The sequence below is a fragment of the Chroicocephalus ridibundus genome, chromosome Z (genome assembly GCF_963924245.1).
Source record: "Chroicocephalus ridibundus chromosome Z, bChrRid1.1, whole genome shotgun sequence".
Taxonomy (NCBI): Eukaryota; Metazoa; Chordata; class Aves; order Charadriiformes; family Laridae; genus Chroicocephalus; species Chroicocephalus ridibundus.
In genome coordinates, this window is record NC_086316.1 from 71,743,969 (window position 1) to 71,771,735 (window position 27,767).

At 42.4% G+C, this 27,767-nt stretch overlaps 1 protein-coding gene across 2 annotated transcripts; it reads left to right on the forward strand.

Moving 5' to 3' along the window:
* Window positions 1-27,594, forward strand: DAB2 (DAB adaptor protein 2). 2 transcript variants are annotated; one of them, XM_063321525.1, is made up of 14 exons: window positions 1-58; window positions 12,731-12,850; window positions 13,958-14,097; window positions 14,829-14,927; window positions 15,264-15,395; window positions 17,171-17,254; window positions 17,503-17,526; window positions 18,029-18,091; window positions 20,435-21,070; window positions 21,896-22,049; window positions 22,653-23,174; window positions 23,711-23,802; window positions 24,640-24,707; window positions 25,414-27,593. In XM_063321525.1, the coding sequence occupies exons 2-13, from the start codon at window positions 12,757-12,759 to the stop codon at window positions 24,700-24,702; spliced, it is 2,103 nt and encodes a 700-aa protein (XP_063177595.1). In that variant the 5' UTR covers window positions 1-58; window positions 12,731-12,756; the 3' UTR covers window positions 24,703-24,707; window positions 25,414-27,593. The 2 variants fall into 2 exon arrangements, with proteins under 2 accessions (XP_063177595.1, XP_063177593.1); XM_063321523.1 differs by lacking the exon at window positions 1-58 and adding an exon at window positions 9,585-9,706 and having other exon boundaries at window positions 25,414-27,594.
* The last annotated feature ends 173 nt before the right edge of the window (window positions 27,595-27,767 follow it).

Below are 27,767 nucleotides of genomic sequence, written 5' to 3' on the forward strand. Positions count from 1 at the left end.
CAGCCAGGCTACCAGCAGCAGCCGTCGGACCATGCACGGAGCGGCACGGATCTAGCCCGTAAGTAGCTTTGCGAGCGGGGCTCGGCTCCTGCAAAGCCTCCGGGGGAAGCGGGGGCTGGGGTGGGGGGGGGGAGCGGAGGTTGGTAGAACGGACTTGTCACCGGGAGGGGGGGGTGCTCTTCCCCGGGGAGCTGGCAGCGTGTGCCTGCGGTGGGGGCTAACAAAGCGGGGCTGCTGCAGGTTCCGCCGGGCCGTGGCTCCGCCGGACTCGGCCGCTCGCATCCCCCCGCAGCCGCGGGCAGGCAGCGGCGGCGGGGCCGCGTTCCACCGCACGAAGCCGGCGAGGTGGCGGCGGCGGCGCTGGCCGGGAGCCCGGCAGCGGCTGGGGCGGCCCCGGCCCCGCAGAAGGGGAGCAGGGCTGCGGGGAGCGTGTCCCGGCTGAGACGGGATGGAAGCCGCCGGCGTCCCGCTCCGGCAGGGCCGCGGGGAGCTTGAGCACAGAGCAAAATAAAAGTGCGTTTTCATTTTTGTGTGTGGAGAGGGGGAAATTAAAGAAAAAAAGAAGTATATAAACACTAAATTTCACATAAATAACTGATATGAAAGAATCTCTGTAGTAGCAGTGAGGAGGAAAGGGTTGGGATGCTGTGAAGCAGGGATGGGCTTTTGTTTTGTCTTCTTGGACAGAGCATCCTTGCTGGGTACCCCTCTGTCTGCTGGTGAATCTCAGGATGCTAATGTGTCTGTGGTAAATGGGTAGTTAAAGATGTCCAGGATTTTCTGGAATGAGTCTTCCACCTTGTCAGAGAAACTGACTTCTCAGATGGTGAGACTTAAAGTCTAATGATCATCACATGATGACACTTATGTTGGAGTAGGGCCTGAGCTCTTAGCAGTAAGATAAATGCAGGTGTTGTCAATACAGCTGGCCTTTTCTATATCAGATCTCCTATCACTCAGATACACTGAGGTTAGTTACTTTAGCACTTACTAGGAAAGCATGCAAAGCCAGTGGTAAGGTAGGATTAACTTGAATATATTTTTTTTTGTGGGGTGGGGGAGAGAAACTGCTTTAATCTCCTCTTAGTGAAGGTAGCTTGCCTTAAAATGCTACAGGTTTTTTTCCTCATAAGTCTTCTGTAACTTCTATAAGCAAAGCTTCACAAAATGAAGCAAATCTGAGAGCGTGTAAGCTTAGATTTGCCCGCTGTATGCTAAGGAATAGGCATAACTATGCTTAGGGATGAGAACACCTGTGTAGCAGGCAAAATAGAGGTTTGGATTCAATTGGAGAAAAGTAGTTATGAAGCTACATATTCTATCTGGTGATGAAGAGTTATAAGGCACTGGTAAATTGAAAATATTGTCCTTTTGTCTGATAGTGACCTGTTAGGCAGTTACAATGCTAGCAGGCTTTCAGATCAGCTTCCAGTCAGACCTTCCAGGAGATGGGTGAGGCAGCAGGTGGCTAATTGGAGAGGTGAATCAGAATCCAAAGAAAATCTTTTCTGTTGAGAAGGGGGATTGTCTGAGGGAGTTATCCATCATGTCTGTTCAAAGAATCACTGCAGTTGCATCCAGCGTAATGGTTCTTGAGGTATATATAATCAGGTTTCCAAAAACCTCTGAATGGTCTGAGGACATCGTCAAGTCTAAAGCAGAAATTTCTATTAATAGTAACTCACCAGAGTTTGCTTTTGGAGGAGGAGAACGGAGTTGTAGACATAAGGAGGCTGTTAATGCTAAATGAATGTCAGGTGAACCATCAGAACAGGGGTTCAGGGTAAAATGGAGTGAATACCAGGTACTCCATGTCTTAAAGGTACTCCAAGTCTTAAATAAAGGAAGAGATGGTTCTTTTAAGGGCAATCTAAGAGGGTCTTGTGTGTTTGTCGCAGCAGAGAGGAGAACAGTGAGTGCTACTCTAATAGTCCTGTGACTTATGATACTTCTCATCTCTTGTGCTCTTACTTCAAACAAAGGTATTAGCTGAGCACCAGAGGTTGGAAGGATGGGCCAAATGCCAAAGACTCTGCATGTTTCCTTTTGTGAAGGTAGAGATGGTTGTTCGTTCTAACATGTGCCTTCCGCTGTGCTTCTAAGTATCTCTCTACCTCTGCAGTACACAACCCACCTTCTCATTGAGAAGAGTCTTGCTTGTCAAAGTGCCTGCATAACCCTATTATTGGACACTGCAGACCACTAGCTGCTGTGGATATACTTCTTGCCTTTACTTCACAAGCAGCTATGGAAAGAAGCACTCTAAACAGGTGAATATAATATACACAAAGGGTGGCAAAAGAAGTTCTTAGTTTTTTGCCTCTGTGGGAAAGCAAATCAATGTACCTAGTGACAAGGAAGGGGGAATCAAGGGCTGATGTCTGGACAGGATGTTTAGGATAAAAAACATAGCTTGAGGTATGAAGTAAACAAAAGAGCATAATATACTGTAGTCACTGAATATTGCTGCAGAAACTAAGATTTTTCTCTCCTATTGATGTTCTTCTCTCCTGGTGAACTTTATACTTCTAGGACATTTGTGACCTGCTGGGTTAACCCAGTTCTTGGGAATGTTTGTGGACTTTATTCAGCAAGACTAGCAATATGTGAGCACTACAGAAGCATGAATTTGCTTGGACAATGAAGCAATAAATTCCATATCCAGAGAAAGCCAGCTTGCTCTGGAAACAGTACTGATGGTGCAAATCCTGCTTGCTGGCTAGATTCTGTCAAAAGAAATTAAGAGATAGCATGGAGGTAACTTGTAGTCTGCAAGGATTTTAGAGAAAAATCTAGATCTTGTCTGTAAAATAAAGGATTATTAGTAGAATCAAGACTCTGCCTTGTGGGTAGGGGAGGAGGAATGCTAAGAGGTCTTAATAAGCTTCTGCTCTGAAACACAGGCAGGAGCCACTACTCCTCTACCTTAGCACGGGCTCCACAGAAATACAACTTTGGGTTGTATTAGAAGGATCAAATAGAATAAGGTGTCTATGTACCATAAGTGACAAAACAAACTGACTTTAGAAAACTGGTTTTGAGGCTGTATCTGGGTTCAAGGGTCTCCGGGTTATAAAGAAGCTGGCTGAAGCATAGTGGCAGGCCTAGTCAATAGACAAGAGGTACCAGTTCCAACAGGATTAGCTTGTTTATACAAGCTGGGCAGCTGAGTGCTGAACAAAGCATCTTTTCCCATCTAACTCTTGTCAGTCCTGGTGGTAGGGGGCATAGACCATTTCAGTTCCACCCCCCACCTGAAAGGATGTGCCTTGCATATGCTACGGAGTGCTTGAGGATGAAGTGTCTTGGATGAAATGTCCTGCAGACCTTTACTCACAGCTACCTGTGGGATTTCTTTTTCTTATAAACTTCTAATAAAGCTTCATACCTGGTGCATGTCACCTTAAATCTCAAAGCTTGGATGTTACAGGTCCAGTTAAGGACAGGCTATTGGCCTTGGAGCCGAATTTCCTGCTGCTTTGTTAGTTCATGTTGCATCCTTAAGCAATAAGATGAGAGGTGAAATACTTGATGAGGATTATCTCTTGAACAGAACAAGTAGGTCTGAGAGACAGGATAATAGACCTTTACCTTGGCAGTCAGGAGGCTTCCTGACAATTTCAACTAGGAAATGTCTCCTCCAGCAAAGTGTACTCAACTCTTAATGCTCATACATTACACAACAGCAAGTCTCCTCCTATAGAACTCTCATACCCTTGCCCTATGGCTAAAACGCCTATGGATGTTGTTTTCTTCCTAGGAAGGGATGAGACAAGTTGCGAACACTAGGGATGCAGTGTTCATATTGCAATGTCTGTGTCTACCTTACAAACATCACTTGTGCTCTCTCAGAACAGGGTGACTTCTGCTTTAAGGGGGGTACTATATGAGTGAGAACTGGGGGGTACTATATGAGTAAGAACTGGGGGGTACTATATGAGTAAGAACGAGTTTTGTAGTAGCTTGAATAGCAGATCTATTTGCAAACAGCTGTTAACCTGGCTGATGGGGCTTAAACTCTAGAGCAGGACTGAAGGCTGACACTTGTCCTTGCATGCCTCTGATGGTTGGGGGCATCTGCATAACATGATATCAAGACCGTCATACAGATAGAATCTTAGACAGCCTCATCAGGATTACTTTAGACTCTGGATTTAGGAGCAATAATGTAAACTTGCTCTAATGTACATCACAAACATGTGTAACTACAATTACCAATAGGGAAACTTCCTGCAGAGTCATTTGTGAAACTTTACTAGTTGTTTAGTAGGATAGCTAATGAAGGAGCTGTAGCATAGCTCTGAAATTCCTGGTTAATCCTCTTTTACTCTGGTATAGATCTCTCTGTACCACCTCTTTAGATGTGTGTCTGTCTTAGTTATTCATTGCCTTTCTTGTTGTATATACGAGGAAGAGCTGGGGCCCTTGGTAATGACTAATCTTGAAGGGAAGAGTAATCCTTGCATTAAGCAGTATGCTTCACAATACCTGAGGACTGAAATGGCTATAGAAGAGCCTGCCCTCATAAGGTGCAAACAGAATTTTCATCTGTCTTCTAATAACACATCATGAATGTAACTTGTATCTGTTACAAGAGACTGTATGGAGTGACTCTTGCGACAATGGCTGCTACAACAGTTTATGTCAAGGAGTGGCACAGTAGCTGGGGGCTAGGTAGAGGGTTTTTCAAATACTGCTGAAATTATTGTGTAAGGATAGGGTTTTGGCTGCTCATGGGATCATCAGACTGGGTAAGCAAACTACAGTACTTGACACTGTGGCCATGACTACATCATTTTAGGTTGGGTGAACACAAGAATAATACAGCAAAATCCTGTTGCTCATAGAGATACATTTGTGAACAGGTACAGAGCACTTACAGTTCAGCACAGGCTATACAGAACATATGCAATATCTCTCAGTACAGCTTGCACACACCCAAACTGTAAAGCGGGATAACTCTGCCAGCACTGGACAGTTAACAGCATGCAGCTGAAATAACCTATGATAACAGCTTCAATATGTGTCAAGCTGCTGCTCTGAGCAAGGGGGTGAAAAGCATGATTATTGGAAAGAGTCCTTCACTACGCTAACTACCAAGAGGATCAGAAACAGTCCTTCTAGGCAGGAGGGTGTTAGGACTACAGTTGGAAACGAAGTGTTTGAGCTGTTGTCTAGTTCAGAATAGTTTGCATCTGAGTAAACACTAGCTGCCTTGATTAACAACTGCTTTGCTTCCATATTGCTTGGTATATGCAGTGAGTGTCAATAAGTAGTATTGACAGAAGATCACTGTAGGCACACTGCTTGGGATTCCTCATCCTGTGAGAAGGCAGTTGACACTTTCCTGAGCAATTGCTGGAACAGACAACTGAACTCTGCTCAGGGGCCACTAACTTATGAGGCTGCAGCACTGGAAGGTGGGTAGAGTGATACAGAGGGGTGGCCTCTTAGTATGCTGCAAAGGATGCTGTGTTTCTGAAAGACTGATAAGAAGAAAGTTCTTTTAGATAATCGAAGTATGTAAACTAATAATAAGCCTGTACTACCATCTGAATAGCTATCAGGAAAGAGCAGACGGGGATATCTGTCAATCTCTTTCTAAAAGAAGAATCTGGAATTCAGATGCCGGTATTACTAGTACTAGGAGTGAAGGCATTTCTTAATCTAAGAAGTGAACTAATAGGTTGGAATGCTAGATGCTGAACAGATGTTGGAAAGGTTGCTACCAAGACTTGTTGCAAAATGCTGTGTTATTCCTGGAACAAATCATAATTTGAGATGGACCAGCTAGGTGTCTGGACTTTACCATTGGATACTGAAGTTCCTGTCTGAAGAATAACTATCAAACACACTATGACAATGCTGGTTCCCTTCAGCTTGAGATGTCGTCTTCAGGGAACCAGATAGCACTAGCTCATGAAAAGCATTTCACTTTCTTCCCTTAAAGTAAACAGAGGGCAATACTTCTTAGTCAGGTACAGCTTGTGTAAACTGGTCGTGACTTTTCCTGAGCCCTCTGTTCTAATATTCCTGCAACAGCTGTATTTATTTCCATGGCAAGTGGAAGAAAAATTCAAAATAGAGCTAGTGTGGTAGCTGGGTTGAAAAGTAACTAATTATCTCATCAGAATTTATGTGTTCAAAAGCATAGTACAATAGGAAAAAGGTACTGTTCCAATTGCACCATGTGAACGGAGTGACCTGTTCAGTTCCAGCTGTTAACTTAGTGATGTTCACTTGGCTGTGATTCAGGTGTGCAGAAAACACTTTCGGGAACTTAGTTTGAATTTCTACATTCTTGCTAAAAACCAAACAGCTCAGAGGAGACTGCACTGATATGAGAACAGACTGTTCTGTTCAACTGACGAAATAGCAGTTGGCAAACTGACTGAAATGGTAAGACTTCTGTGTAGCTTCACAGGCATGATCCAGCACCAGCAACGGTACCTGCCAACATCTGTATCTGACATAACTAATGGGTGTACTAAGATCTTCATCTGCTTTGCCATTGATAACTAGGGGAAGGTAGCAGCATGAAGGAGGTATTCCCTGATGTGTCCATTACCACACTTTTGTCCCACTAAGTAGATGAATGTCACCCTTCCCTGTTTCTCATTACTGGTTGTAATGATCAAAATGCCTGGACTATGTGCCATATCCTGCAATATGTAAGTATGGTTGTAGTTTATTCCTAAAGGGTATTCCTCTTGTCAGAGGAAGCCCTTGGCATAAGTCTGCCTTAATACCTCACAAACTATTGAACCATTTCTTAGGTGAGAGGTCAGAACATCAAACAGTGTGTAAAGCAAGTTGCATGAAAGAAGTTCCCTAAAGTAAAATCCTGTTAGTCTGGAAATATTCTGACTAACAGGCCATGGCTTAACTGAGGCCATGATACTAATCAAATGACTTCTTAACCATAAATCATGTTTCCAACTACCTACAGCCTAAACAAGACAGTTAAACAGGTTTTTTGAACTAAGGTTGAAAACACTGGTCTTGGTTTCTCTGCTATCAAGGAATCACAAAAGAAACTGAGTGGTGGGGGCATCACACACAGAATCACACAATGGTTTGGGCTGGAAGGGACCTTAAAGATCATCTAGTTCCAACCCCTCTGCCATGGGCAGGGACACCTCCCATTAGACCAGGCTGCTAATCTAGACTTTACTGATTGAGGGAATGACAGATAGCTTCACTTGTCAGGCAAGGCAGTTCAATGTCCTTTTCAGTTGTCTCTCTTACAAGACTAAACACAAGGGCTTGGGTTGGACTTAGCAGTATAGGAGCTTGTGTTCAGTCATCTTTCTAGCAAATAATGCTGCTCTTGCATTCTACACATGGCATAAACCAGAGGGGAACAGTTCCCAATCTGCCTATGAACTCTCTTCCACCACTTGTCTTCAAGCAGGTACTTGTTATTTACGTGTGAAAAATACATAGGAGGTTTAACCTATGTGTAGGTAAAGCTACTATCTTTCAGGTACATTAGTTACTGGCTGTGTTACTTCCTAACAGACTAATTCAACTGTTTTAATAGAGGAAACAAACTAATGGTAGTGCTTGGATCAGAACAAGCAACTGGAATTTTCCATCTAAATCATAGTAATCTTGTGTCATGTTACAGAAGGTTTATTCAACTTGAACTCTTAGACACTGTCAGATGCTAGAGCAATGGGTGTTCTAGTAACGAAACAAAATACTTAAGATGATATTTTATTTGACTCCTCAGCATGAATGACCCTGTTTAAAAGGCAAAGGTCTGAACAGCACATTCATGTGTTTCTGATTTATTAATGCACACCTAGTGCTTCTCAAGGCTACTTAGGGCACTACGATTGCAGTAGGAACTAGGCAGAAAATGTGATAGTCAGTTATGCATACGAGGATTTGTTAAGATGCAAATGTCAGTCAGTTATACAAGGGCGCACACAAGTGCACTATTATACTTCTAATGTGGGTGGAATGCCGCTAGTCAAGATAGTTCATTATTAGTAAATGTACATGGCTTTACAGCTCTGACGCTTGCTAGTCATTGTATGTATTGCTGTTAGCCTTTTGTCTATTTCCTCAGACTGCAAAACTGAAGTCTTCAGTTCACTCAGGTGGACAGCCTGTTACCAGCCTTCTGAACACAGCCCTCTGTCAGGAACTTGACGGCTAGAGATATTTCTAAGGATACACTGTGCAGGTCCTGATCCAACTTTCTAATCGGAAGAACTTGGCAAACTCTTTAAGAAGGCACATGTGAGGGAACAACCTGCCTTGGAAGCATGGTCAGCACTTGAACTACTGCTGTGCTTCCGGTTACTACTTCATCCTAACAGGCTATATTGCACTTGGCAGTAAAAGCTTCTCTTGTCCTCTCCTGGCCTCTCAGATTATAATTTGAGGTTAATATTTACAAGCAATAACTCTAAGCTGAATCACGCACTTGCAGTATCAAGGGACAAAGAAGGTGCACAGGCTGTGAAAAGGACAGAGTATTAGACTGCTAAGCAGATGTTTAGTTTATCTGCCTCGCCTTTGACTCTTTCAATGTCCCTAAACTCTTCTCAGACAAGTTTTCATCAACAAAGACAATTCTCTTTGTCTGCTGAGGGGAAGAAGCCTGCCTGTTGGGTGGGGATTAGTGTCTGGTATTTAAATCCCATGACAGGCCACAGCCATAACGAAGATTCTCAATCCCCTGTGCACAGGACAAAAACATAACCATTAAGGGTAGCTACCATGTTGCCACCCGTTGCTGAAATATGGGATAATTGTGAAAGCATCTCTTAAGGGAAACAGTGTTGCTCAACAAAACTGTTTGGCATGTGCTTCAAGTCTTGCTGAGAAACAGGTATTTCAAGGATGACTTGTCACTAACAACAGCTCTCCTTGTAGGCAGTACAGAGAAGACACCAAAAGCATGGTATGCCCAAAGTCTTAAGACCGACTTTCCCAGGGCAGATGTGTGGAAATGAGGTACAATGCTTGAAAGGAGAGTTGCCTGACTTGAGACAGTAGGTAACTGCTCGTACTTCAAGGCCTGTGTGTTGAGGGCCTGAAATGGCCTTTCCCTAAGGAGTGATCAGCACTCGCTCTTCACAGGATAGTCTCTATGCGAAAGAAGGAAGACACTATTAGTGGTCTCTTAACTAGCCCTTTCTGGAGTAAATTGAAAAGAGGGTGAGCAAAATATGGCCTTTATCTACTGACACAGGCAAGAGTTGGGGTGCTTCTCACAGGGTAGCAACATCCATAAATCTGCAGTCTAAGACTTTTGAAATAGTGCTTTTAGCATAGGAGTTAAAATGAGACATTCAATTGCATAGCTAGTAATTAGGTTGTGGCAACAGCAATTGACTTATCTACGTGGAGAAGATCCAAAAGTCATCACTTAACGGTCTGCTGACATAGTTGCTGTGGGAATGATCTTGTTCTTCACTATGCCAGTATAACTGACGGCATGACTGTCCTTGCATAAAAGCACATGCATCTCCAACCTTGCCACACTGCTGGCTGGCTCGTTTCAGATGAACTTGGAATTCAAGTGTAATTCAATTCTAGTCTCTTGTTGCCTTACTCCTGCAGGCTGGGTAAGCAAATGCTAAGGGACTGAGTACTGTGACAGGAAGCCTCTGAGCAAGACCTACAAAGAGAAGATTTTAATTTAATTCTAGTTACTTGCATGTAGAGCACACCAGCACTTGCCATTAAGGTAAGCTGAATTTAAGTGTGACAAAGCATATCATCCAAATTTAGTTGTGGCTGAGACTCTCGTACCGCAAGCAGGCTGGATTACTGCTAGTTCAAGCTACATAATGTTGCTCCTCACCCCAGTGAAATTTTAAGGTAAAGCCTGAGGCAACCTTATGCTAGTCTTGTGGCTTAACTAAGATGTCAACAAGTAATTATTTAAAGTATGAATATGTATTAAGGCAGCCCTTGTCTATCTTTGCATTCTTAATTTTTTTTCTCTTGCTCCTGAGGTATGATTCTCCAAGACGTTGAGTTCTCCAAAGGTCTGATAAAAAAACTGCCATGTATTGTGAACTCCCACCAGATGAGATGAGCTGTGACAGTCCTCAGATAGGAGAGTAAACTTGCCAGAAAGCCCTCACTAACATTTACTTGCATTGCTAATGCTGAGAATGTGCTTCTCCACAGTAACCCAGGGACTATTTGCAAGGGTTCAGCCAGACTTGTGTGTATCCCTGCCCATCTTCCTCCACCTTGGGGTTTTGTGCTGTCTGGCTGTATGCAAATAAGTGGTCTGGCTTCCACAGGATGGAGGCAGATGGCAATAATGGATGCATGACTAGAGTTTAAAGATGGCAACTGCTCATCTGGATTGCTACCACTTTACAGTTGCCAAAATAAGGTCTTGCTTGTGCATATTTACTCCTCCCTAGGTTATTTGCTTGTTATTGCCTCTTTGTTTCAGAATGAGACACTTACTGTGGTTGTATAACAGCAGAGCTGGGTGTAGCTTTACCAATTAAATTGGGGAAGCAGAATCACAGACAGGCAGGACTTAGTGCCTTGGGGATGTTATTTCTTCTTCCAGCATGGAGCTGGGCAGAATGTCCTAAAGCTATGACTCAGCTCCTAGAGAGCAAATCTTAGCTCTGTTTTCTCCAGGCCTTTTCCTTCTGTTCTCTAAATAGTAACCTTCCAGATGTGGGTGGGTGGTTAACTAATGATTCAGCCTTAACTCTGTCTTTCCTTCCTCTCTGTTTCTTAAGGCCTTGATAAATCTAGGGAGAGGCTCATCATGCTGAAGTCTAAAGACTATCTCCATCCAAAAGTATACCAGCAGGCAAGCTAGTTTAGTTTTAGAGGAGAATTCAGCTGTCTTTGTTTTACCTGTTTAATGTGTGTGATATTATTTTTATTTTTTTTAATTGGCATGCTCCTTTTTAGTACTGGTGCAAGTAGCCTGCAAAGTCCCTGTTGACTGTAATAGCTTTTCTTTTTGCCTCTTTGTCTGAATGGGCACACAAGCCAGTCTTCAGGTGATAACACTTCCTAAATAACCATGGCCTGCTATATCAACTCTTCCTCTAACATCTGTTTCTACTCAGAATCACTTGAAGTTTTCACAGCGACACCTTTGTTCCCTTGCATCAGGTGTTCCCTAGCTGTGGCCACATAGTTTGCTTACAGAGCAGAATGGGTATAGCTGCCAGAGATCTTTCCCATATGAGCATTTTTATCTCTGATTTACTTGAGCAATGCTAAATGCAATTCACAAACCACCTAGTAAGCGGCTAGATCTAACTTTGCATATATTAACAGCTAGGTCCCTGAAGGCATCCCTCCTGGCTAAATGGAAATGGAGATTAAATTCTCTCTTAAAGTCCTAGGATCTTGTGTTCTTTCTAGGTTAGGAAGCAGTTAAGCATTGACATCCATTACTCTATAAGTGACAAGCTGGATGAATCAGTCTGTAGCTATTGATTTAGTAATGAATTGAGGGAAGAGGGGGAAGGCAGGAGTGAGAGCAGAACCTTGAAAGTAATTCCCAAGTAGTGGATAAAGCATTAGGTGTAACTAAGGCAAACGAGGAATAGGCTATTGAGAATTACAAACCTCTAATGCTAGAGGCTATGTAATGCTTCAGCACTTGTTTCTGGGTACATAGTATGTCTCAAATGTGTGCTGGATAAAACGGGTGGCTTGGTCTGTGGCTGCTTGCCTGGATATAGGGGAAATTGCTAGTAGAGGTTAACCCAGCTACTTAATCATCTAAACAATCTCTTGGCTTCATTTGTCACCCTAAAATTGAAGGCACTAACTGAAGCTGCTGCAATACCCCAGACAGAAGATTCATGGAATAGTTTCTGTAGCAGAAGTGAATGTCCAGTCCTTTCTGGCTGGGTATAGGTGACCTTCAGAACTCCATAAAGACAATATGAGTCCCTCTGTTTGGTAAGAGTGAATCAATGCTTTGGTTGTGTAGTAACAAAACATGGTGACTACAGACTATTTTTCTAATGTATGTTATATCTCAGAAGCAAAAAGGTCTCAGGCATAAAGTTAAGTCATACTAGTTCATAGTTGCTGTTAACTTGCAGGGGTTTCTTTTTGAAAAACGTGAGCTTGCTTGATTACTGTTAAGAGCGTGGGGTTTTGGGCTTTGTTTTGTTGTGTTTTCCTGGAACAGACTGTCTGCAGCCTAAGGAATTTATTTGCTTTTACCTGTTGGGTGGTATAACCTCAGACTTCTGCCAGTTATAGACACAAGAATAAGATCTAGTGGCCTCTTTTGGGTGTTCTGGTGTCATCTTCATGGGTGTTTGGAAGACATCTTTGCAAACATTTCTTGCATTCTCCCCTATCCTACTACAAAGATGCAGCTGGCAGTGCTGAAGGAGAATATAGCAAAATATCGGAGGTTCTATAAATAGCTTTAAAGGGTAAAAAGCTAAAGGTTGACAGATTAAAACGGGGTGATGCAAGTACAGCCTGTGGATGTAGGTCAGTGTGATCTACTGATTAGGTATTACCAAGGTGAGAGTTCATCACCTAGCGGACATAACTTGATACTCTGTGTAGTCTGAGATGAACAGACAGTGAGTCAGACTTTCTACATGATCACCACTAAAACTTTCAGGCCTTAGAGGGCTTCAGCATTCAGACGAACGAAACTGGACTAACAGGTCTAATAAGAATATTTATTCTTCAGGGTAAAATATCATATCTGCCTACTTACTGTTATTTGAATTTTTAAAACCTACAGCAAGCAGAGCTGACCACCATCTCATCATGTCTACTGAAGCTGAAACTACTGCTGTCAACACCCAGCCTGAGCAACAGGCTCCAGCAAAAGCACAACCTTCCAAGAAGGAAAAAAAGAAAGGTAAGAAATTCTTAACTCTTGAACACTTCCCTTAGCTAGTGCCCTTAATCTTTTGCACTTTCTTAGTACTAAGGTCACTCACAGCATAGTTAAAATAACTCTGATGTTTCAAGCTGGCTGAACGAGTGAGTAAAAAAAATAAATCTAACTAGAGGTAGGCTTTTTTCTAGCTTTAAGTTCTAAAGCTCTCAGTTCCACTTGTTAAGTGACTCATTTGCTAAGCCTGACAAGTCCCCAAAAGTCCAGAGAAGTTAAAGCCTGATGAAGAGATGACCAGACCCAGGACCGTCCTGGTAGCTGGCAGTCTGAACCTGAACTTGCTTCCTCCCCTAACTCAGAGAGGAAGTGATGTGCTTGACACAGGTACAGATTCTAGTCCAAAGAAGCTAGAGAACCCATTTCATGAGAATTATTGTAGATCAGATAATAAACTTCTTTTTTCATGGATTAAGTCGTGAAAGTATAATTACCTTCTACACAAATACATACCTAGGTATGTGCTCAGAGTATGTTTAGCATGCAGAGAAGAAAACCAAGCAGCCCTAAGAAGTAGTGAGAACAGCAGAAACAGCAAATACAGCTAAAATCCCAAGTGATTGCTGGGATGGGGTACCAGGACTTGTTGTAGAAATTATGGTGCTGATAGAAAGTTCTAGCACAGAACTGGGAGATTCTTGCACACCAAGAAGAGAGCTGACTGCACCAGAACTAAGGGCTAACATCTGAAGGGCTTATTGAACATCCTGTATGGCCATGGAAAGTACTATTTCTGCTTGGTGTTTTTGCCTAGTACTTATGCGCACTTGTATGTTGCCCATAAATATTTCAATCTTTTATGTGGCAAACAATTTTGTGAAGTTCCCAGATATTAAGCACTGGGCAACACTCTCCGAACGGAGGACAAATTCTGCAAGAGCAGTGTGACCTTAAAGGAGTGACTATCTTGCAGTGCACACAGTACTGGAAAGACTAAGGGTTGTTAGTCAGCTATACTCACGGGACAGTTTTTTAGTATGGACTTATATGGTATATTTTTTTTAAAAGATCTCAAAGCCATGACATAAACATTTCTCTCTCAAAAAAGCACAACCTTTTCTCTGTTTCCAGGGCCAGAAAAGACAGATGAATCTCTCTTGGCTAGATTCAAAGGTGATGGTGTAAAATACAAAGGTAAACTGATTGGCATTGATGATGTCCCAGAGGCAAGAGGAGACAAAATGAGTCAGGATTCAATGATGAAGCTGAAGGTAAGGGCTTGAGCTGCTATGTAAGGAACAACTGGGTGCCGTTTAGAAAGTAGATCAGTAGTCACTTTGGCACAACTTCAAATACTGCTTAATGGTAACATAGTAATAACAGTAATATCCATCTAGGATGGTGCTGTTATTACTTCTAAAGCAGTTCAAAGGGCAGTGTTTCTCTAATAGCTTGGGAATATGTTCCTTTGGGTCTCTTGTAGGCATCCAGTAGGGATGATAATAGTATGAACTTGATCACAATAGTGACATTGGGGTTTGGAGGGGGAAGGGGGAACTCTGTGCAATTTAACACTGAAATCAAAGTTCAAGGTGGCATCCTGTGGTAACAGTGACACCAAGAGATAGGCCAAAGAATAACTGAGACCTTGTAGCAGCAAAGATGATTTCTTCTGGAGTGCAGGACACTCATATATAGCTTCAATCAGGCCAGGAAAACTGGTAAAGATGCTGCTATTGCAGCAGTTTTGTGAACTAAGATAAAAAGTTTTAAAGCTCCAAAACATTTACAGAGGAAAGACAATCTAGTTTTGAGGTATTGCTTCAAAGCTAGTCAGGCATATGTTCCAAGAGAATGCTGCTCTAACTGTACAGTTGCACAGGAATAACTAGATGAGCACTAGTACAGTTACAGCCATAGGCTTAAGAGGAACGTAAGGAAACAAATTAAAGCTCAATCTAACAGATGTCTCATCAATACTCTTGACATTCACCTTCTTCAGGGAATGGCCGTGGCAGCCCGTTCCCAGGGTCAACACAAACAGAAGATCTGGGTGAACATCTCCCTCTCTGGCATCAAGATAATAGATGAGAAAACTGGGGTAAGTAAGATATGACTTAATCGCTTAATGTGATTCTTAAAGCAAGTGAGGTGCTTGGAAGTTAGACCAATCTGAACTGGATTCATTAGTGGCATTGCACACACACCTCCACCCCTCCCACATATAAAAACTGGCTTCTGAAATGGGTTGTAATGCTGAAGCCTCCTGCCAGAAAGATAGCTACATCCTATTGCGGTTAGTCAAAGGCTGGTAAGTCTGAGTCTTGAACTGAAGCCTTCTAACAGTCTCAATGATTCTAACTACAGAGAAGAGCTGCTATCATGTCTCCAGCAATTTAAACCAATAGGGTGTTGTTTCTTTTTTTCCCAATTCTAGGTCATAGAGCATGAGCATCCAGTAAATAAAATCTCCTTTATTGCTCGTGATGTAACAGACAACCGTGCCTTTGGCTATATTTGTGGGGGAGAAGGCCAGCACCAATTTTTTGCCATAAAAACAGCACAACAGGTATGGATCAGGCACCCTTTTCCACTTGCTATGAGTAATGCTGTTGTATAAACACTTAGCATGTGACAAGGATGTAGTGTTTTGCTGGTAGTCTTATATTCTTGAGTTGAATAGCCAGAGCTTCACGCAGCATTAACAGGAATGATGTTAGAACTCTGCTAATCTAGTTCTGGTGATGCTTTGTCTTGTGCAGCAGTGAAAACAGACTTATTCAATTGCAATAGTGTTTCTGGAGCCAGTGAATGGCAGGTCTGGTCCTCCTAGAGTTACTTCTGGGACGAATTCTGATCCTTCTGTGATAAGTTTCCCCATGCAGAAATCCTATCCGCAGGGTTTGTCTCTGAAGAGAATACGTACATAAGCAACATTGGAAACAAGCTACTTGGAACTATTGCAGAGTATTATGCAGATTTCTAAATTCCCTGAACTTAAGTTAGATACTTATAATTTATTAGCTTGTCTTGTAATGTCTTTTAATAGTCACTATGACTTGACAAGCCAACATTTCAAAGGTAGTAACTTCTTCATACACATCCCTGTCTGCCCTCATGGAGAACCTGTGGGCAGTTTCAGACGCGCTAGAGGCGGGACTGAGGGGCTCCTTGTTGGAGCACACTACTACTGTAGTAGCAGCTGTAACACCCTCTCCTAAGCCTGGTTTATTAGTTTATCAGGGTTCTGAGTCGTATTGGCTTCAGTGGAATCACAGGTTAAGTACAAAAGCCTTCAGTGTGTGCTCCGGAGTTGAGCCTGTTCTCTCGGAGCTTTTCACCATAGGGTGCTGCTTGCCAGCCTGTGAACTTAGCCAAGTTGTAGACAAGTCTTGACTTGCTGACAGTTGTTTTTAATACAAACTTGTCTAGCTGAAAAGTAAGGTCTTCTGCAGCTCTAGACTGTTGCAGCTATACTGTGTGTCGAAATGGATAACTCTTGAAATGGCTTTTCCTGCAGTTGCATGTTTAAAACCCTTGGTTAGGAGGATGATGCTCAGACGTAAACAGTGAGATCTGTTCAACAGATTATCTGCTTGAGAAAAAGCTAGTGGCTGAACAGAGGGACTTGGTCCTACTCTAGACACTGACACAGCTCTACGTGCCTCAAGTAAGGGTTCCAAATCAGTACAGCTGAACCTGCCACCATGTCAGCACCCACTCAAACATTCTCATTAATGGGTGTGCAGGGAGTCCTGTGCCTTTCTAATTCATGTGAAATTTTCATCCTGATACAGATGCCAGCTTTAAGTGGTATCTGTTCTGCACATTTGAGGTGATGATCATCTTATGTTATGCCTGCCTCACCGATTTACTATTTGCATCCAGTTTAAAATAAATGTAGTATTAGCTACAGAAGCTTTCTCCAGGTTCAGTGTCGGCGTTGGTAGAAAACAGATGGATGCAAAATGTTTTTCCTCTCATGAGACTACCACAGAGCTTAGATAAACTTTGCACTTTTGGGGAAACTTGATTAGGACTTGCCATGCACTTAGGAAATACTGCACTACAAGCTTTTTAGCAAAAACATAGCAGGCTTAGCACAAATACAGCCACTTTCTCCATGGTATTAACAACAGTTCCAAGCTGGTTTTGCCCCATTACCCCTGTATTCTGCACAAGCTCTGTTGTGTTGGAGACTAGATAGTCCTTTAAACTCTTGCTTTTCCTGTTGTCTCAACCTTACTGTTCACCATTTAGGGAATTTTGTCTTGCTGCTCCCTGGACTTCTACTGAAGCAAGCTGTGAAGTACTATATGGCCTAAAATCTGCATTCTTTTTCAGGCTGAGCCTCTAGTTGTTGATCTTAAGGACCTATTCCAACTAATATATAATATGAAAAAGAAGGAAGAAGACGACAAGAAAAAAGTGAGTAAGACTACCGAAACTGCATCAGTCTGCATAGAAATAAAGCTTGCTTCAGCTTTGGCTTGGCTTTTGGGCTCATGTAAGACTTGATACTGAGGTCTGTCTAAATCCAGGATCACTTGAAGCTATCAGCTGGTAGTTGAAACAGCAGTTTGATTGCCTCCTAGATCTGGTACGCTCTCCAAAGTGAGAGCCTTTGGATATTCTGCATGATGACTAGGTACTAAAAGCCTTGTTTTCTTTTTTAGAGTGAAGAAGCAAGTAAGACTGAGGTAAGTCGCTCCAACTGAGCCTCACTTGATTAGGCATGCTGCTGCAACACAACTAGTTTTGAATTTGTTTACACTGCCAGCATTACGGAGGCAATGTAAGATCCCAATTACATCGAAATGGGATTAAAATGGGCCTACAGAGCTAGTACTGAGTAGTGATCTCCCTCATACTTAAGTCCTTCCACCACTTGCTCTTTGAAGCCTGCAAGTCCCTTGCTTAAGGCAAGTTCTGATATTCTGATTATTGCTGACACTGTTATACATCTATTACAAAATGGTAGCAAAGCACTACCTGCTGATAAAGCTGACAAAATGAAACTGGTAGGTTAAATTTTGGAACTTTATGCTGATGTCATAAAGCAGTTCATAACTGACTGTCTCCCCATTGTGTGGAAAATGCAGTATTTATAGGTGTGTTTACAATATATTTGCATAATACTTGATTCTTGCTCTTACAAGAATTCTAACAGATACCAATTCCTTCAATGTTTCTGTCTTCAAGGGAGCTGACCAAATGGACTTGTTTGGGGATATGTCAACTCCTCCTGATATGAGCAGTCCCACAGTAAGTACAGTCTAGACTATCTGTTATGGTTCTTGCTTTGAGACCAAACTTAGTCCTAGCAATAAGATCTGTTTTTACTCTGTTAGTCCTGGTTTCTGGTTTCACTGGGCCATCTGTCTAGCTACTGTTGTACTAGTGTCTTAGGGATGTAATAGTAACTTCTTACTAACTACAGTAGCTAATGTCATTCTTACCCAACAGATTTCACTGCAGACTGCATGACAGAGATAATCCTATATTGTTAGTCATAGTGTTTTGGGGTGGAAGGAACCTTGAAAACATCTAGTTCCAAATCCCTGACATGGGCAGGGACACCTCCCACTAGACCAGAGTGCTTAGAGCCCTGCCCAACCTGGTCTTGAACACTTCCAGGGATGGGGCATCCACAATTTCCCTGGGCAACTTGTTCCAGTCCCTCACCACCCTCACAGTAAAGAATTCCTTCCTAATATCTAATCTAAATCTACCCTCTTTCAGTTTAAAAACATTACCCCTTGTCCTATCGCTACATTCCCTGATAGAGTCCCTCCCCATCTTTCCTGTAGGCTCTGTAGTTACTGGAAAGCTTCTACCAGGTTTCCCTGAAGCCTTCTCTTCTCTTTATGCTAAATAACCCCAGCTATCTCAGCCTGTCCTCACAGGGGAGGTGCTCCAGCCCCCAGTCATCTTTGTGTCCCTCCTCTGGAACTACTCAAGCAGGTCTGTGTCTTTCTTACGCTGGAGGCCACAGAGCTGAACACAGTACTCCAGGTGGGGTCTCAAGAGTTGCTGTTGTTTAACCCCAGCCAGCAAGTAGAACCTGCAGCCACTTGCTCACCTTCCCCCTCTTCCCCCACTAAAAATGGGGGGGGGGGGGGGGGGGGGGGGGGGGGGAGGAAGGAAAGGGAGGAAAAAACCCCTCGTGGGCTGAGATAAATACAGGTTAATAGAAACAATAAGAGAAAAGGAAAAATAATAACACCAGGTCACTCTCACTGCCTGGTGAATTGGCACTGTCTGAAGCAATGATGGTGGATTCCTGCCCCCTGGCTAACCCCCACTTATATATTGAGCATAACATCTATGGTATGGAATATTTCATTGGCTATTGCATCATTCTGTCTGTTCATCTATGGAAAGCTGAAAAAAGTCCTTCAATAGTGTAACTATCACTTAGCAACAATTAAAAACAATAGGTATTATTGACGTTCCTTTGACAGCAATTACTAGAAAGAAAATTAACTCTTTCCCATCTGACATGAGGACAGGAGAGGGAGAAAATCACCTCATTCAACCTGCTGGACACATTTCTCTGAATGCAGCCCAGGATGCGATCTGCTTTCTGGGCCGTGAGTGCATATTGCTGGCTGATATTCAGTTTTCCATCCACCAACACCCCCAGGTGCTTAGCCACATGGCTGCTTTCAATCCACTTGTTGGTCAGCCTGTATCCATGTTTGGAATTGCCCTGACCCAGGTGCAAGATCTTACACTTGGCCTTGTTGAATTTCATGAGGTATGCATGGGCCCCCTCTCTAGTCAGATGTCTTAGAAATGCGTGCTAGCAGTACATGCCTCTGCTGCTATGAGAACTATTACAGAAACTCTGCTAAAGACCTTTAAAGCTGAAGCTTGTTTTATGGGGAAGTGAATCCTTAAGTAAGTCCCTCAGAGTGGACTCCTGGCCATTCTAGATGAGTAGCCCTAGCTCAAGATGTGGCGTAACTCCACAAAACTCTGCATAAACTGTGCCATAGCTCAGTATGATCCCAAAAATCCTACTGGTTTATTCTGGCACTGTAAGCCACCATCAGCCAAGATAAAACTGGTGCTGTCAATCTAGCTAGTGACCAAGTGTTACCCTTCTACTGCCTGCTTGTTGGAGAGATGGTATGTTAACATCTTCCACTGGCAAATAGCTCTCCAGTCTTGCTCCTAAGCTGAGACTACAGCTTGAAGTCACGCTAAGGCAGTGTGATTTCACAACTTGTCAAAACAAAGGACTGGAACTGAAACAGGGGTTCTTGACTGCAGTGAAAGCCTAGGTGTAATTAGTGCTTCATGACTCTGCAGTCTCTAGGCTATAGAACAAGCACCTGATATTTAACTTAAGGGATCTTAAAACAGGTGCTTTCAGCATTGAGTTCTGAAACTAAGTAGCTGTTATTTGACCACAGCTGTAATGCGTGCTTTAATTACCTATAAGATGAAGCTCTGGTGCAGCTTCACTGTGATGCTGAATACTTATTTGTATAATGTATTGGATACTAGGATCTCTCCTTTTGCAGCTGTTTTTCTAGAGCTTATGTACTATGCAGCGAGTCCTACATAAAACTAACTTTATTTTTCTTTCTGAACAAATAGGAAGCTAAAGAGATTCTGTTAGTGGATCTAAATTCTGAAATTGAGACAAAACAGGCTTTTACAAAAGAGGATCTCTTCTCGAATGGCATCACAACTTCTCTTCCACAACCAAAGCCACAGCCACCCTTCTTGCCTGAGAGTTCTCTCTCTACCAATCTCAGCTTCTTTCCTACACCTAATCCAGACCCTTTCAGTGATGACCCTTTCACACAGCCCGACAAATCTGCACCAACATCATTTGATTCTCTAAAATCTGCTGATCAGAAGAAGGAAAGTCTGAGTACCTTGACACCAGTGGGTAATGGTGCTCCAAACAATGATGTCGACTACTTTGGTAAACAGTTTGACCAGATTTCTAACAGAACTGGCAAACGAGAAGCACTAACAAGCCAGTGGCCACTTGAGAGTAAGTCACCTGCAACAGGAACTCCAAATGGGGTACCAGAAAAAGAACAGAATGGCGTTCTTAAAGCCCCATCAAACCAGTTTGTGGAGGGTCCTTCCACAGGAGTACCTCTGCAGAACGGAGTAAAGCTGGATTCTGAAAGCAATGTCCAGCTAATGTCACATGAGTCTATAACAATTAGCCCACCACCACAAAGTACGAAGCCAGGAAGAGGAAGGAGGTCTGTCAAGGTGAACAATGTTCAAGTAATTAGTGGTGTTATGCATGCTCTTATTTAGGGAAGCTGAGTAAAGGAAGGCTTTCTTTCTTCATACTGTGTAAATGGCTAAACAGCTTGCAACACATGTACTTCTCTACCTGTCATGCTCACCCTAACCTCTCTGCAGCCATGGTAAATTCTAATATTTGTGAATGCTTCATAGTAGCTATGGTGACTAAATTATATGCTCTCTTCTTTAATGCTGCCATACTTCTGTAAAGGGCTGGTAAGTATGCTGCTACATCATATATTGACACTTGATAGAATGCCAGAAGCTGTTATGATAGTAATGAAGTACTAGGACTTGCTTGCAGAAATCTATGTAGTTTCTCCGTACGTGCTACTGAGGTCAATCTCAATGACTTGCCTGATTAGACACGGGATGTCTTGGGGTCAGCTGCATTTGTCTTGCACTCAAACGATGCAAAACTCTTGCTAACCTTGCCAAAACTCCAGGGGTCGCTGCAGGCTGAGGAGGAACGTTTAGCGGGGTGGGGGACAGAGGGGAGGTCGTTATGACAGCAAATAATTCAGTGACTTTAAGTCTTATTCTTCTGCTGTTGACTTGTGACTGCTATATATGATACCTACTTAATGCCATGCATCTCTGTAAGCCTGAAAAAAATGGCGAAGTTTGACACTCTCATACTTGGTCTCTAAAGGATACATCAAAGCTCCCTGCTCTGCTGTAGCTGAAATAAAAGCTTATAGCTCTGGAGTTAGGGAGTCTTGATCATGCTAGCATGTGTTCTGCCATGCCATCTCACAAAGCTTTTTTTGTTTTTTTTCTCTCTAGACTTCATCGAATGACTTATTTAGCTCAGACTTCTTTGTGCCGACTACAGAGTCCCTTAGTTTGACCTCAGTGGCACAGACACGACCTCTGCCAACTAGGGCACTGGATCTCTTCAAAACAAATCCTACCACAGCACCTTCATTGGTTTGTCTAGGTTAGTTCACAAAGTGAAGGTCTTGCTCTAGTCTAAGATATCTGCTAACATCAAAACAGGTGTTTGATTTTCTTTTACTTCATGCCCTTTAATTCATGTGCTGTTTGCCCTAAACTATTAAGCTCTGTGAATAGAGGCCTAAACTCTGCTACCTTAACTAGAACAGGGTTTCTTGCTTAAAGTTTCTTGCTTAAACTTTGACAGCAGATTGCTCCTTTGGGTACACAAGGTTCAAGTGAACCAAGCACAACTTGGAGGGCTAGGGTAACACTGCTGCAGTCTTAATAATCATTTACACAGAAATGACTGTATCGCAAATAAATCTGTCACTTCTGTGCTAGGACTATGTTCCTCCTCTTATATTAACCTCCATTCTGTTCTTCCAGGATTGAAATGGAGCAATGCAAAAAATGATAACCCCCTTTTATCCCATCCACCTACCCCCACACACCAAATGACTTGATTTTTGAGTGTAAATAAACAGATGTTTGCAAACAGTACATGAAAAATGTTTTGCTGGTACCCTAAGTGGAATTGATACACTCTTGCTTAAGGTCTTCCTTCAGACCACTGAAGTGCTGTGTAATAACAATCTTCCCCCAGGTGGCTTGCCAGTAACCCCATCACCATGGAGTACACAGGCACCTGTCTTCACTCAGCCTGCACCAGTCTTTCCTGGGTCTATGGTGCCTGCTCAGCCTCAAGGATTTACTCAAGCCTTTGGTAGTCATGCAGTGCCAAGCTGGAACCAGCCTGCATCTTTTAGTACAGCAGCCACTCAGTCCTCTAGTCTCTGGGCACAGCCAGCACAAGTTTCATCTAGTTCATGGGCACAGCCATCCGGTGCTGCAAATCCTTTCCAGAGTAGTGTGTTCCCATCTTCAACACTACCAGCTCAGACACCATCTGTACTGTCCTCTGTGTCAACAACAACTAGCCCACCTCAGCCACCACCTAGAGCTGCGCCTCAGAAGGAGCTATCCAAGAAAGAAAGTGATGCTTTTATTGCCCTGGATCCACTTGGTGATAAAGAGATGAAGGATGTCAAGGAAATGTTCAAAGACTTCCAGCTGACAAAGCCACCTGCAGTACCAGCAAGGAGAGGAGAGCAGCAAAGCCTTTCAGGTGCTTCTGGAGCTTTCAGCAATTATTTTAGTAGTAAAGTAGGCATTCCTCAAGATAGTACAGATCATGATGACATAGAAGTTAGTAAGCTGTCTGCCAAAATGACTGGGAAAATCTCTTTTCTTTTTTTTTTCTTCTGCTTGGATAGCTGCTCAGGGATTGGGATGGCTGACCACTACTCTTCTGGTAGAACTAAGTTAGACTTAATAGTTACTGAAACAGAGGGTTGAAGGACTGTCTCCCATAATAATGTTACAGAATTGATCGATGTCAGTGGCCAAACACTGACATCTAGTGCCTAAACTAGTTGACTAGAATGAGGTAAATGAGGCCTGTACAATGTTAGAAGTCCTATCTAGCTTAAGTGTAGTGAGCGACAGGCAGGAGATAAAATTTTGAAGTCACTCAAAATTAATTCCATGTGTGGGTTTGTTGTGTGTCTAATTAGGTGAGCTTGGGCTTTAGCTTTTGGTTGCTATACAGGGAGACCTGAGTACTGCTATAATCACTTAACAGCTTTACTTTCTTTTCCTTAGAACCACCAAAGCCTGCTCCCCGACAAAGTGTGCTGCCAGCTGATGGCCTGTTTGAAAGTCAAGCTAAAACAGACCTTTTCACTGTCTCATCTGTAAGTAGTAAAAAAAATAAAAAATAAAATCTCTCTCATCCCCGCAAAAATACAAACCCAAAAAACCCAACTTTTCTTTCCTCTTAACAAGAGAGATGCCTGTGTTTGAGCATCGGCTTAGTTCTGGCTTTAGAGGCTGTGGAACAAAACTTCTTACGTGTCTGAGGCTGGTATTTAAACTAACAGAGAGCATTTCTTGTAAGACAGCTAACTAAGTGTGATTCCATTTGACCGGGGTCCATAACCAGTTCCTGAAGCTGCAAGCCCTAGCAGGAAGTTCCTCAGTATTGGGAGCTTCTACAAAAGACTGTAAAAAATAATGTAGCTGGGGAAGCCTTCCACTTTGATTGTGCTTACCTTTCTGTGGAGTAGACTGAGCAGTGTGGACTGTGCAGCTCTTGCTGAACAAATGGGACGCTCCCATGTTCAGTACCCCCCAGGGGAGGAAGTAGCTTAACCACATCACTCCATTTGGGATGTAGCACTTGAAGCCCTTGGTAGAAACTCTGGATCAATTCCAGAATGCTGACTTCAGATATCTAGCATTTGGCTGAAACAGATCTCATCATGACTATGCTGGCTTAGCTCCAAATGAGCGTGTAGTAAGCACACACGGCTTTTCTGAAAGATACCTTGCCTCAGACTAGGATAACTGCTGACACTGCTTTAGAGCCCTTTTCTTATGTTAAAGCAGTGCAGTTGATGTGTATTTAGTAGGGACTCTGCAGTATTCTTTCCAGAAGGTGTTTGTGACAAGAACTAGCCGATACAACCATGCAGAGTAAACCTGGTGAAACCTGGAAATCCACTAAGAGCCTATGATCTCTCTTTCCATAGAAGGAATCTCAGAAACCACCTTCTGGTCCTTTTGGTGACTCTTTTGGTAATCCATTTGCATAGATCAGGTAAGTATTTCACTAATAAGACGCCTACTTTATTCTCAAAATTGATTCTGAAAACCTTTGGTAAAGAGCTGGCTAAAAACTACACTACCTTAATCTAAAGCTCCTCTGAAGTATGGCAAACAGTTCTGCTGGGGTACCTCTACTCAGACATGTACATAGCTGCATTCTGGCTAAGCCTAGCCAGATTCACTTTCTTAGAAATAAAGATTTGATTCTTCCAATGACTTAAGTGTCAAGCCCACAAGAGATCTAGATTTTCTTTCTTTGAGGAAAGTTAATGAGTAAATATGTAGTGCAAAACTCAGAGGGGCTGACTAATTTCCTCTAGGTAGCTCTTTAGGAGAGTGTTAGCACACAATGCCCCATACAGCTTTCTGAAGTTTAATCCCCTAAATAATTGTGGGTATGTACTCTGGGTGAACTGGAGTAAAAACAGAATAGGGGCTTTTATGAGAGCTTTTGTTACTAGAAACTAATGTAACCCAAACTCTCACACCATTTACTACAGAACATGAACTGTCAAACTAGCAAATCTATTCCCCTGTCACACCTCTAAGTCTTCCCCTGAAATACTGTCTGGCTTCTAACAGAAGACAAATGTTGCTATTTATTGCTTTAGTTTTGTTCTTAGTGACTGTAAGCTAGTTTAAGCAATAAAACTACATCTTATAGCGAACCTAACACCAAGTCCTTTTCATCATACTAGGCATAACCAGAAAAGGACAAATGGAATAACTGGACCTCTTCTCACCATGATTGTTCTACATGTTTCACTTTGCTGTCTGCCACTCTTGCTGCCATTCCACGGTGTCTGTAATCTAAAGTACGTCCAGGTGGATTGAAACGCAAACCCTCAAAGAACATGCTGTGAAGACGATAATTCAGGGCAAAGAAAATGGACAGTTGGACTGGTGCTGGAGACACAAATTCAAATTTGGGGATATTAACTTCACTTTAGTTCTTTGCAGTCTTCCACAGGAGAGCTTAGCAACACTAAGTCATGCATCTTGTAAACATGGTTACCACAATCCCTCTTTCTGTAGCACTTCCTGTCCTAAAATATAGGAACTGAATGTACCTGGGGAAGGAGTGTTGCATTGATAGAAGGGAACAGAACTAGTAGCTAAGATTCCACACCTTAAACAACTCGGTCAGTTGTCTGTTGTCACAACAGCAGCCAGTTGTAAAGGTAAGTGGACACCACTCAGTTCTGATTGGTGACTGGAGGTATGACTTGGTCTCTGAGCCACAAATGTGTAAACTGTATGGTGGGGGAAAGAACATCCAATACTTGTCTATTTAACTAAAGGTAAAAGTATCATTCTGCCATAAACGTGTAATAAAGGGACTAACTGTGGGGTCTGTAACAGTACTGCTGGAGTCCTGAGTACTAGGGGTCTATACTGTAGGGTCAGATAAGCTGAAACAATTGTTGCCGGACACTGAGGTAGTCATGGACCCTAACTGTTGTCTTGGTGCTAATACGGCTCTTTTCAGGGAGGGAAAACTACTAGGATTACTCTTCTGTTAAGGTGGTTTGGCAGACAAATGGAACAAGCAGATAGGCTTCTTGCATATATCTCAGTGAACGTCTCTGATGTCGCTCAGTTTGAGTTGTTACATGGTGTAGCGTGGCATGTGTCCAGTATGCTAAAAAAGCAAAAAGACAATCATGGCTTCACTCCGTGCCTAGATTCCTTGTGAACAGATGCACCACCTGTGTGCTATTAATGTGAGGTAGTCCTCCATCTCTTGAAAACCATGCCTTTTCTAAAGAGCCTCTTTACTAACAGATCCTTTAAGCAGTTGGTTATACCTGACTGTAACAGCTCCATTGTTGGCCAGTGGTGATGTCTGATGTGTCAGAGGTTTTTCTGTTAATACTAAGTATAAAATTGAAATAATATTGTTAAATCAAATGCCTAAGCAGTTGCTGGAGACCTAAGAAAGTCAACTTGAATACTTCCTGAGTACCAATTCAGACAGTCTTGCAATTAGTCTTGTATAGAAACCTCTCTTGCACTTTCTGTAATGCAAAAAAAAAAAACAAACTAAAAAAACTATGAATTTAAGTATTTGTCTCAAACTGGAAATGTAGAAACTTATGGATGTTACGCTGTTATATAAAACTGTAGTATCTCAAGTGATGTTACCTAATGACATTAAACACAGCAACTCTTCATACCAACCAACCATCAGTGTGGCTGTTGATTCTGTCCTCCATAACTCAATCTTGTGTTCTAATTAACCATAGGAGTTCAGAGCATGCTAAGAATTGTTTTCTTGCAGGTTCTTACTATAGCTGTCTTATAGCAAGGTCTTAAGTCTTTCTGTAGCTTCTTGCATCAGGCCTGTTCAACAAATGCTATCCTACAGTAAAAAATAAAATCCTCAGCTGACCTAGTAAACTGTTGCTAGAAGCTTGTCCCATTAGCTGCTCGGCTGGAGTTTGCTGCTACTAAACAAGCCTTCTTGCTCCCTTCTGCAGGACCATGGAAGTTAGGTACTTAAATTGCATTGCATTCAGAAATTTCCTTAATCCAATTTGCCTGTTCCAGCTTTGTAGGAGGTCAAGCTGATGCTGGGAAAACTAAATTAAAACACTTAGCTCATGTTCAGAACAAATTTTACAACTCCTGTAATGGATATAGCTAAAAAGAATAAATCCATTAAAAAGTTACTGGTTTAGACTAGCCTTTAGTACTGGAGAGAGACCTGTAACTCAGCTTGATGTATCACTGAATAAATAGAATGGATGCTTGTGTACTTACTTTTAATACTGTTTGATTGGTATGGTTAAAGAGTTGAAAACAACTTACTGAAAGGGAGTTGGTATCCAGCTTGAAATACAGGTCTTATGGTGCTTCACAGAGAGTCACTGGTTGGTTTTTTTTTTTTCCCTTTGGCTGTGTGGTAACATATAATTTAGTACTCAAAGATACCATTAGAACAAAAAAAAAAAAAACAAACACCAATTGGCTGTCTTGCTGCTTGAGTGAAGGAATATGTTTACCAACATTTGAGTTAAGCATCTAAATGACCATTTGCTGGTCAAGCTAA

Coding starts and splice junctions, on each gene's coding strand:
- DAB2 (XM_063321525.1), top strand. CDS start 12,757: ATGTCTACTGAAGCTGAAACTACTGCTGTCAACACCCAGCCTGAGCAA. Junction 15,396..17,170: donor CCATAAAAACAGCACAACAG/GTATGGATCAGG, acceptor ATTCTTTTTCAG/GCTGAGCCTCTAGTTGTTGA. Junction 23,803..24,639: donor ACCTTTTCACTGTCTCATCT/GTAAGTAGTAAA, acceptor CTCTTTCCATAG/AAGGAATCTCAGAAACCACC.